The sequence below is a fragment of the Charadrius vociferus genome, unplaced genomic scaffold, assembly GCF_000708025.1.
Source record: "Charadrius vociferus isolate BGI_N301 unplaced genomic scaffold, ASM70802v2 scaffold72, whole genome shotgun sequence".
In the NCBI taxonomy this organism is placed as follows: Eukaryota; Metazoa; Chordata; class Aves; order Charadriiformes; family Charadriidae; genus Charadrius; species Charadrius vociferus.
The window spans coordinates 1,755,977-1,767,899 of NW_009647830.1; the positions used below are offsets into that span (position 1 = coordinate 1,755,977).

General features: G+C 36.7%; 1 protein-coding gene across 4 annotated transcripts in view; it reads left to right on the forward strand.

Moving 5' to 3' along the window:
- Positions 1 to 11,923, forward strand: part of CDK17 (cyclin-dependent kinase 17) — a 56,209-nt gene that overhangs the window by 18,846 nt on the left and 25,440 nt on the right. For all 4 annotated transcript variants that reach the window (XM_009882587.1, XM_009882585.1, XM_009882588.1 and 1 more), the window contains one exon: positions 2,174 to 2,307. In XM_009882587.1, coding sequence (XP_009880889.1) covers positions 2,174 to 2,307 — 134 coding nt within the window. The remainder of the gene's footprint in view (positions 1 to 2,173; positions 2,308 to 11,923) is intronic.

The following is an 11,923-nucleotide window of genomic DNA, read 5'->3' on the forward strand; positions in this document are numbered from 1 at the left end:
GAAAACAGACTTTGAGGCCCCATCAATAGGCTCATACTAACATGAGGGTAAATAGATCGGGGAACAACTGTCCATAGCTGTTACACTTAATTGTACGAACAGAATCTTGAGACCTGTCCTTGCTAAAATGGATTACGTGACCTCTCAGAAAAGTATTTTGAAAAGAGGATCTTTATTAAAGAACTGATACGGTGAGTGTGCTGTTTACCACATACAACAATGCTGGCATAACAGCTTTGCTGCAAATAGTGTTTTCATTAATGCTTATATTAGTAAAAAATAATTTCCTAACATTTGTTAAAGATTTTAAAAAAGACAGCTAGGAAGTCACTACAAAGAATAATAGAGATTTCTTAGAAACCTGGCAAAAAAGAGTTACGTTTTTTCTGCTTAGCTAAAGGTTAAGGCCGATCTTTAGGGACCACTTTCCAAAAACCTTTTTCTCTGGTTCAAACTACCATACCTTTAGAAGCAATGATGAGTATTTACCATCTTTGAAACTCCTTATTATGCAAGGAGTGCTGCTTTTTTTTTTCTTATTCAGTCCAAATCTGAACATGACTTGCAGGGAAAATTCTGATGCAATGTGGCTTTTTAATCGAAATCCAATTTAGATCCACATTGCTGCTGGAAAATTTACTTTGTGCATGGGATGCATGCTTTGTGTGTTTAATTACAGCACTTGAAGTTAAAATATGTGATGCCAGTACCTTATGAGTTAATCTTTTTATATCCGTTCTGTTTTCTATAAAATGAAATTCTTTGTACTGAGGAAGAATTTGATCCTTTGAAGTCTACATGACTTCTATTTGAGGCAAACTAGGCAAACATTTTAGAAGATGTGCTGATAACCAAACATTGGCCTAAAGGGGTTTTTTTCCTAGAAAATCCGGCTTCCTTGCTTGTTGATAGTGATAAAGCTTGCATTTTCTCTTTTGGTTTTTCTTACTGGTGTAATGCTGTGCAGATGTTAAATATTTTCAGGTATGTTGGTGAATTGAATTGAACTCTGTGGGTTTTGCTAATATTAGCATTTTTTATGGTTGAGTTCTGAGCTTCTTAGTTAGCCCTCAGGTTCTCTTTTACCCTGTACAGGATAATACTTAGTGTCAAGGATCAGGAGAGCACAGGGAAATTGGTGTCTTCTGAAGCACCTCCTTTATATGTATAATTATTTAATCTCTATAGTAATTTGGAGTTCAAATATTTCAGAGATGATGATAGAGCATTACTTACAGTGAATTGTTTGCCTGGCCAATTTCTCATTGTGTGTCCTTTTGCAAGCCATTTGGCTCTTTATGCTATTAATGACACCACCTTGATCTTCTCTTCATTCATTACGGGGTTTGTCTTCCAAAGTCTGGAAGGTCCTGTGGTGCTTAAGCGACGTACATATATATACATAATATACATAAACTCTTGTGTGTGGATGAATCTGCAGGATTGTGTTAAAAGTACCAATTTTGGTTGACATGAAGATCCTGCAACATCATGTAACTCAGGCAGTCTGCTATCTAAAGTCCTTCATAAGGTCACAGATTTCACTTAATTGCTCCCTAAATATCAGGTCCTCTGCTGAATCCCGTTGGATGTTGTAGGCCTCTATTTGAATGGTCAGAATACATCCCCTTCCTCCACGCATGCACAGCAGTGGATTTAAATCTAAAGTTGCCATATGTGGCATTTCTGTAAACAACACATATACCTCAGGTTTTTGTAAGATTTCTGAAGATACATTTAGGTTCCTAACATCAGGTAGGCAGATTTTTTAAAAAGTTAAAGATTCTCAATAATGTTTTATATCCAAGAGCAGCTAAAAGAGAAGAGGTAGCGAGGGAGTTTGGGAACTGAAGCCATGAGGGGGAAGGTGGCTTATAGGAATTAAAATTGATATTGGACTGTTTGTCTTTTGTTTTGGAAAATTGAGATCTGCTGCAAACCAAATAAGAAAAATAATGATAAAGTTTGTGTAGAAGTCCTATAAAATAATCCTGTTCATTTTGTGATTCCTGAGCCATAAAAAGTATATCACGAGTACCATAACTGTGATGAGTCTTTGACTCTGCCATATAACCCAACGTACTGTAATGATTCAGTTGTTTTCCATGCGTACAAGAGAGATGTTTGGTGGAATACTGATTAACTGTTTTCAATTCTTTGGATTATTTTTAAGATATTGTTCATGAAAATCTGAAAATGGGGTCAGATGGTGAAAGTGACCAAGCTTCTGGAACATCGTCTGATGAAGTTCAGTCTCCCACAGGTGTTTGTCTCAGAAACCGGATACACAGGCGAATCTCAATGGAGGTAATTTACTTTTCATATAAGGATCATTTAAATTGACAGGAGAGTTGGGGGTTGTTTTAATTGTTCATTATAACTGGTTGTCTTCTCAAATTAACTGTAACCATTCTGATGTGTTTTGTGCAGAGAGCATTATTTTAATATTACTTAAATTTCTGTCTCCATTTGTCACACAGAAACCAGATGCTTATCTCGCATTGTTTATGAGCTGTTAATTTTAAAAACCTAAATATGTTTTGAAATGTGGATTTTCGGGAAGAATTTAAGTGTAGCATTTGAATATCTTTCTGTCATACTCTATACAATTCACTGAGTATGTTCAAGAAGATACACTGTTTGGACATTTTTTACTTAAGACTGTTTCTAGTCTTTGTAAAACTAATGCTGCAGCAGTGATGGTCCTGACTGCTTCAGTCTTTCCCTCTCTTCCTGTTTTTTAATGAACGGAACTTTACAGGATGGTAAACAAAAGGAGGAAAAGTACCTTATGAATAACTGTGCACATAATTTCCTTTATTTATGAGTCTCATTATGAATACTAGCCACCCTTGTGCTTGCTTTGTTGGCGTTTCCCTTGGCGAAGAAAAACAGAACACGTCCCTGTTTCTTGAGTGTACAAAAGTTACAGTTAGAATGATGCCTTTGTTACAGAAGAATGTAAAATTTTTAGTTGGTGCTTCATAGCATATGTACCAATATGAATGGTTCATAAGATTTTAAATCTTTATTCAAAGCCTGATGTCAGATACAGGATTGGGGAAACAGATCCTGATAAGTTACAGTAGGGTGTATGTGCCAAAAATTTTTTATTTGTGAGGCGTTCCCTTATGCTTGGAATTCCAAGACTCCAAGCATGTAATGCTGATATGATTCCAAGAACTTTGTGAATTAGCTGTATTAATTATTTATATAGTTTCTTGGACCTTGGGGGTTTTGACTTCAAATTCCTAAATTTGTATGTTAATCCCAGGTTTTATCTGTTCAGCCATTTACTTGGGAGAACTAAAGTGAGTCTATTAATTTATGCAGGATGCTTAAATTAAGAAAAAAAAAAAAAGTCATTGTGAAAACTTGCACATCAGAATATATGCTGGAGAAACTAAAAATCAAGGAAACTATTTAAGAGGATTATTTACTTCTTGCTCATTGTCTGTTTCCTCTGCATTTTGAAATGCGCATTTAGAAGAGGAAAGAAGTAAGGTAATTAATGATACATAATAAAATTAAGAAACTGAAATGGAAGTGTGTTAAGTCTTCCGGAGAGGTCTAAGAACCATTAAAGGATTCTCTTTTAGATTAGGATTCAAGAAACTCTAAAATAAATGACAAAAGCACTCAGGAATAGTCATTAAAGTTAAAGAAATTACTGTGTGATTTTTCAGAAGGTGCCAGATAAAAGCATCTTTTCATTGGCCTCTTTAATTGTGAAACAATTCTAATATAACTGTTTAAGAGGCTTTGGGAAGCTTTTATTTAAGTTTTGTTTATCCGATGCTAATTTTATTGTTTTTCTCTAAATTCCAAATGCTTGTTTCTGATTGTTGAAATTAACATTATTTCTTCATTGACTGGCTCAGTCAATGAGAGCGCTAATTTTTTGGCAACTACTCACATATATTACATTACATGTGAATTGTAACATTTCCCCCAAATCGCTTCAGTATTGATGTGGTGACTTTTCCAATGAGGTTTCAAGCTAATGTCTGCAAACACTCTCACTTTGGAATTTTAAGAATGAGAGATATTTTGGTAGACTCTTAAGTTTATTTCTTAGAAGTGCTTTGTAGCATAGTAGGTGGGGTTTTTACCTGCCTGTGCATTCTGGGGTGGGGGGGGATTATAACAATCTTTGTAGCTTTGGTTAAAATACCTTTCTAATCATAATCTTTTCAGCTGACTTTCTTGTTTTCCCAAGTTAAAAGGCCTTAAGTGATTACATCGTCTGTCTGCCTTTCCCTCCTATTTTTCCCATGGGTCATTTGCCATCAGTTTTGACAGATGGATAGAAATCTCAGATGCTAATTTTCTATTAATGTCTGTGAAAAAAGCTCTGCATCAGGAGAGATTGCTAATGCATCCTCTACTAGGAAAGATGCAGCCTTTATTAAACACCACAGTATCTACATATAAGTTGAGTCTCAAGATATACAGCTATAGAAAACCAGGTTTTACTGGTTTTGCTGTTCATGGAATAGGATCATTTGCTTCCTTGGCCTTTGAGGGAACAAAATAAAGGTTTCCTCTTATACCAAATCTTGCTTGCGTGCCTTGAGTGATTTGTGCCATGGAGCTGGCTGGTTTAATAGTAGTAATTTGATTATATAAATAGCAAGAAACAATCTTTTTTGTGAAGTGAGTTTCTGTTATTTCAGTTTTATTTTACTGGTTTGTGGGGATCTGTCATCTCGAGGCATCGTTGGGTAGCCTGAGGCCATATTCCCTTTATAGTAATTTAGGACAAGTTATAGCTTTATAGCTGTATGCGATACATACAAGTTGGAGTAAATTAGTATGTATGTGATAGTATGTTTTTGCTGTAGTCTGCTGAAGTCATTAGTCACACTTGAAATCATTTGTAGAATGTATTTGATGAAATATACAAAGTTGGATAAACTCAGTAAAGCAATATTCCTCCTTCCTCTGTATTAAGATGAATGTGCCTGTCACACTATGACTATATCCTTTTTTGTGTTTAATTTGGCCAATTTTCATTGTATTTGTAATATTTTTGTACATAAATTCTTGGGTTTATATGTTTGTTTCTCTCTGCTGAATTGACAGAAGTCCTGATTTGTTTTGAAGGTAACTAATCAGGTAAAGCTGAAATTTTTCTTGCTCAGCTTGAGCTTCCTGTAGAATTCTGAAAATTAGCAGCCCATCAAAAGGAAAACCCAACCATTCTTTAAAAAATGCTTGTTAAAGTCATGCATGCTGTAATCAAAGTGCTGATTACCAATACTGAGTATCCCTGGGATGTTTTGTACATTTGAATACACATTTTGATTCTTGGTGTCCATCCCAACTGCAGTGAATCATATAATAAAGCTGCTTTGTCTGTCATGGTTGAATAATTCAGAGCTACAAATAAAATTGTAGTGTTGTCGAAGAGCAGACAGATTCTCTTGTCCAGAGTATACAGAAGATTTTGTTGGGAAAGAAAACTTGATCTTTCTAAAATTGAAAATTTAGATTTACGCTGGAAGATAGAGAAGTGCAAAATAGACAACAGAGATGCAACTAGAAAATGTGTTTGTTGTAGGAGAATCTCCATAGCAATAGAAAGCTGAAATTTCATAACCTTAAGTTGACCTGGTTTAGATAGGAAATCATCATACTGCAATCTAAATAGGTACTAAATCATACTGTTACATAAATATGAAGCATTTTAGATATGAAGCCGTGATGCTGCAATGAGAAAGAATCCTGCTCCACAGTGAAAAATCTGCTGGGGTGAAAACTTTCCATGGACAGTAGCAGTCATGGAGCTACCAGCTTTCAATCTATCCTCCCCTCCAAATGACATAAAATTTAGGCCAGCGCGAGTGTTACAGACAGGGAGATAATATGCATTTATTTGCCTCTGAATTCGACAGCACTGAAGTTGTGAAACTAAGCTATTATTTTTTTTTTAAATGATTGTTCATTGTTACTCTGTGCTTGGAAAACAAAGAGAACATACCAGAATCTCATTGTGTTGCCTAGATAAAGTTTATTTTGCCTGTAATCCACAGGCTACAAATGGTCCATAAAACATTTGCCTTTTTCTTTTTTTTTTTTCTTCCTCCTTCCTTCCCCTCATTCAGGAACCATGCTGACAGTAGGTGGGAACATCTATTGTGCGAGGAATTTGGCTTCAAACAGCTGTTAGGTTTTAATTACAATGTCTACTAATCTCATGCTAATATTACTGATTACTTGATAAACAGTTTTACTGATTTACTAAAACAGATATATGGAATCATTGTTTTCAAGCGCCAGAAGTAATACAGCCCGAGAATGAATACATGTGTGTCCGTATTTTAAGTGTAGGTGCTTTCATTGTGTAATGAGAAACACTTCTCCAGATCATGGAGTTACAGCTTAAAGCATTTTCACTTTGATTTGCTGGAAAAGAAGACATGGGCAGTAATGCATTAATATAAATTCATGTTTCAAGCCATAAGTGTTCGCTGGGGGCCCTTTGCCTGTGCACTGGATAGTGAATGTTTCATTAAGAACTGTGGTGGATAAAAAATAGGGAGATACTGTCTGTGCAAATTGAAACATCTGTTTCCCTTTCCCAGAAGCCCAAGGTCTGTAAGCTGTCTTCGCATGTGAACTGGCGGAGGGCCATAACCCGCTGTTCACCAGCCTGTTTCCCAGATATTTTATCCTGAGAAACAGTTCTTATCCGTCTGACTGTCACATTAGTGACAGGAGCGTGTTCCAGATCAGGCTGCTCCTACCACACTGCTGTAGGTTATAATTCTCCCCTGGGATGATTAGCTGCAGGGTTAGTGCTTTTAAGCTGAACAGAGACAAATAAAAACGCGATGAAGTGATCCTGTAGTCCTGTCTGCATTGTACTGGTCACCTTCCAAAAGAAAGAACGCAGATGAGAAGGAAGTTTTTGGTGACCTCCACCCTTTACCAGGCATGTGACTGCTTCTGGAGTCTTGGCAGAGCTTGAATACCTCGGTCTGCCGTTGGTCCAGCTGGGCAAATGTACCTTCTCCAGAGAAAAACCCACAAAATCAATTGGTATTTCAACTGACATAGCGTTAAGATTTTCTGTTTGTAGGGTTCAAATTAGAATGTGGTTTGTGGGTCCCCATGCACATGTGCAAATAGGTCACTCTTGGCTCAATTGTTTAAACTCTTGAACAGCAGACTGGATGGCAGTACTGATCCAGGTTTTCCGTAAGAGGCAGTACAGTGTTTTCTCCTGTCATTAGTTTTGGAGGCAGGAAGCACTGTATCAAAGACAGCCTGAACTTTAAGCCCTACATTTCTTGCCATTCAAGAGGCATTACTACACGGTGCCTTCTCTGAGCAAAGGTTCTTCCTTCGCCCTTCCCTTGGTGCTTGGCAGCTGTTAGTAGAACTCTTTCTGCCTTATTTACTGGATGTTGTCTAATTTCCTTCTCTGCACCTCCTGAGAATGCATGGCTTTTCTTCTGATTGTCTCTTCTGTGAATCTAAGCATGTTTTCACCTACCAGAAGGTCTTCACCTAGACAGAAGAGAATTGAAGAAGCTGGATACATTCAAGACTTTTTGGGTTTCAGTGGTTGCTGTATTCTCTCCATTCGGCCACGCTTGGCAGCTGTCTCAGCCTTTTGCAGGGGTACACTAGAAAATATGCTATTTTGGTAGGCTTCTGCTTTCAAGTCCCTATGAAGATTGATGTTTTTAAAATCCCTCTTCTGAAAACCCAAGTGCATGTTCTGAATTGCTAGTATGGTTTTGATGACACTGATGGACCTCCTTTTGATCTATTTGAGTAGCAGACTTTCATTTCTTCTACAGAAGAGAACTAACAGTGCAACAAGAAAAATAATTTCAGCTTGGATAACAGACAGACTTCATTAACCTTCCTTTTACTAGATTTTCTAGGGGTAACTGTTATTTTGCCCTTGTGTGAGGAACCTTTGTGATCCTGAAGCTGAAGTTCTTGCATTCCACTTGTGCTAATGCTACTTCCCTTAGAAAAGTTACTGCACTAAGCAGTACCCTTTCTATAAGGATGGAGTATCTGCCTGCTTGGATTTGCTTTTTAATAACTTGGGTTTCCTTTTAAGTTCCACTGAAGAGTAGTCTGCTATCATATTGGAAGTGTTCAGCCATCTTCAAAACACATGTCTAGTAATTACTGGAACGCAGCAAATGAGAATTCATTACTTGGATGCAGTTTGACCCCTGCACTCCAGCCTCACTGTCCTGTCCAGGAAGGTCAGATTTCCAATTTTGTATTCAAGAAGTTGGTTCTTTTTGAATTAGCCAGTTTCTTCGTGGGACTTTCCCTCTGGTAGTTACAGCTTTGTGTTGATTTGAATGTTTTGTGTTAGTAATTAACATTAGAGAGCTGTTCTAAAGGTCCAAGCTTGCCTTTTTGCAGTGATATGTTCTGGTTTGTTTCTCATGGTATTTTTTCCAGTTCCCTTCCCCTCCACCTCATTCTTCTTGCAAGCTGATCAACTAATGTTACTTTTTTGGCAGTTTCTCCTGCTGCTCTGTTACACAAACTGGTGAAAGCATGCGGAAACTTACCTTTAAAAATCAGGAAGGTGTAGTAATAAATGAGGCAGAGCTTGCTCTATTACCTGTTGCTGGCCAGTACCTAGCACTGAGTCAAACAGCCATCAAACCCCAGATTTCAGCCAGGTTTTTTGTAGAGGGTAATGCTACAGTGTGATGTCCTAGTAGGTGATAATTTAGCCAGACAAACAAAATCAGACATAGTCTTTTTGTGGTTATTATTATTTTTCTTATTCTTCCTTATACTCTCTAAGTTCACTTCCTTACAAGCTCTCTGAGATGCAATTAAATAATAGCAAACCAAAGAAAAGATCTAAGAAGAATTTTGAAGTATTTCTGGCATAATTTGTCGCAAATTTCCTGTGTATTTATACACTTGATGAAAAGAAAGTAATATCTCGTGTTTGAGTTAACTTTCTCCTTTCTCAGATTTTTCAAAACTGGTTTTGTGTGTCACATGTATTTGGGTTGGTTTGATTTCATTGGTTGTGAATAGAAGCTCCTGGAATGCAGTTTCTGAATGCTGTATTTGTGCTGAACAGTTTCAGCCTCTTACCTTAAAACTGCTGGGAGATATGAAGTAAATAAAAAAACTGACTGTTTTTTTTGAAAAAAGAATGAAAGAGCATTTTTCATTTAGTTAGTCGGTAGTCTAAACAGCATATCCATGAAATTAACATTCTTGTTTAAAGTATTTTGAAGAAGAAATTGTTCAGAATTGGTATTGGAATGGATATTGAAATAGAATATCTGTGGTCATAGGTATTTCTCGAGGATATGAAACAGCCTGTGGTCTCAATCTCAGGATAAAATCCCTGAAAATACTTTGTGTAGTTGATTTGATTAGCATATTGGTGAAACCCTGCTTGATTTAATTGATGAATGAATTCTATATCTTGGGTCATTTCTGTACCAAATATAAAAATCCACCTGATTAATTGCTCAAAATTTATCTTTTCATGAATTGTTTTGCATTTCAGTAGGCTTGCTGAAAACCAGCATGGATTTACGGAGTGAGAGGTAGCAGGCATCCTTTGTAGACGGGTCTTAAGATTGTGTTTTCATTACTGCTTTTAACAGAAGAAGAGGTTCTTTGAAGACCCTTTCTTCCAATTTAACAGAATAGTAATTGGTTCACAGTGATTTAGTGTTTTCAGTAAAATAATAATAACAACAATATTCAAGTATAATGGAAAAATGTAGTATTCAGATATAAACCATTCTGCAGAAGGCAGAAAAAAAAGTACTTTCTGCATCACAATGAAATTACAGTTACTTCTGTCAGTTGAGTGGGGGAATGATGGTGGTTTATTTACCTCATAGGAAAACTGGTATAGGTAAATCTTACCAGCTGTTAAAATAGTGGGTTTGGTTACAGTAATCGAGGCTTATTTATAAAGATGTTAAAATAGCATGCTGCAAGAATGCTATAGGTTTGGAGGTCTACACGGCTGTAACCAAACAAAAAAAATCTCTATAAATATATTCTCTGATTTGGTGGCGTGGGTTTTTTTCTATTTGCTTTTGCCTCTAGCAGTCTTGTTTGTGTGTCATAATTCTGTAAAGGATCCAGTTGGCTTCAACTGTGCCAACTCTGTCATTTGACAAAAATGCACTGAAATTCGATAAGGCAACCTTCAGAAAAAGCTCCACATGGTATTTGATACTAAAATGATACACTAAGTATATGCATGTAAGGTTCTACATTAGAGTGTTTAAATTCTCATTGGCAAATGTTTTTCTATTAATTTGTTTGCGTATCATGAAGTAGCACATAATACACATTTTTATTTAAAATATGCATGGAAAGAATACTATGAAAAGTGGATTTTCTTTTTTTACAGTAAGGATGCCATGAAGTTGAACTGTGTTGCATAGAGGGTTATATGATACAGCATTTTAAGTCTCATTAAGCATTCGCCAATGAACAAAAGCACTATGACTTATTAGTGAACAGCTTGTGGTTGCAGCTGACATGTCTCGCTGGTATTTGCTAAAACTGGTGAGAGGACTAATTCAGACCGATGCTTATACAAGAGAGCAAAGCGTTTTCATTTGCTCTGTAGTGGATTGTTTGGACTGTCAGACTGATGTCTGTAGACTCAGAAGAACAATTCTTTGTGAGGCTGTAACAGAAATTTATTGATGGAATTTAACAGCATTATCTCTTAAAAGATAAGCTAAAATTTTAGGGATAGATGGAGAGCTGCTTGTTTGCTGCCGTATAGTCAGTACGTACCTCAAGTTGGTCTGGAAATGTAACTTATCAATAAACTGAAGAACCAAAACAGTAAGGATTGGTATATAACGATGCAGTTTAGCAATACAGTTTCTGTTGTCCACTGAGCTCCTGACCGAGCCAGCTTCTTTCTCCTCTCGGTTCCTAAACTTGCAACAGGAGATAATTAGTCACTTTGTTTTGAAGGGACAGTTTTCTGCCAGTTGACTTTCTCACAACACATCACTGCGTCGTTAGCTTAGAGCCTGGTCTGCTCCAAGAAGCGATGGGAACATCTGGCCACAGGCAATGAACTATCGGGTTTGGAGGGAGCTGGCTGTTAGATTAGCTAAATGAAACATGGAAGGAACAGTGAACTGAGGCTGATGCTATCATCAGACTGAGGCTGATGCTATCATGGATTTCCCTTCCAGTTTTTCTAACCAGTCATTTGGGATTGCCCTTTTGGGTGTTTTGGGCTCCTGCTGCTTTGCTGGTAGAAGCCGGAATCTTTCTTCTCTTGCTGCAGTTGTGAGTGCAGTAGCAGCCTGAGACAGCGTAGCAGTTGAAAGATTGATGCCATTTGTAGCCCAGTAGATTTGGGAAAGATTTATTGTTGCTACTCCAGCAAGAAAGAAACAGGCTGCAGATCGGCACGTTTGCTAAAGGATAAAAATAAAAGTAGTCTTAGGTTGTTTTTTTTTCCTTTTTGTAGCATGGTGAGGATTGTACTCGGGAACACCTCAACAAATCAGTCCCCAGGGCAATTTTCTGGCTATTTATTTTTTTATTTATTATTGTTACACGGTTTTGTGCAAAAAATAATAGTGTTTGTTATCTAAATATGCTATATAAGCCAAAGACATAATGACTTGAGTCATCAGAAGACAGGCTAAAAAGTGTATTTCAAATTGCTTCTTTTTAGAGCTTTTTTTAACATGAGGAGTTAATTCTGTATCCTGAGTTAGAATCATCTTTATTTCACTTCAGTAAAATTTACTGAAGTGTGTAGTGTGCCTTGGCAAAAAATAAATGGTAAGTTAAGGATAAACAGAAGTTGTTGATTTTAGCATCTGATATAAAGTGTGAAAAGTTATCAGTGTTGCTTTCACAAATAAGAATAGATTTATTCTATGAGAAAATGTACTTTTTTGACAGGATTTGA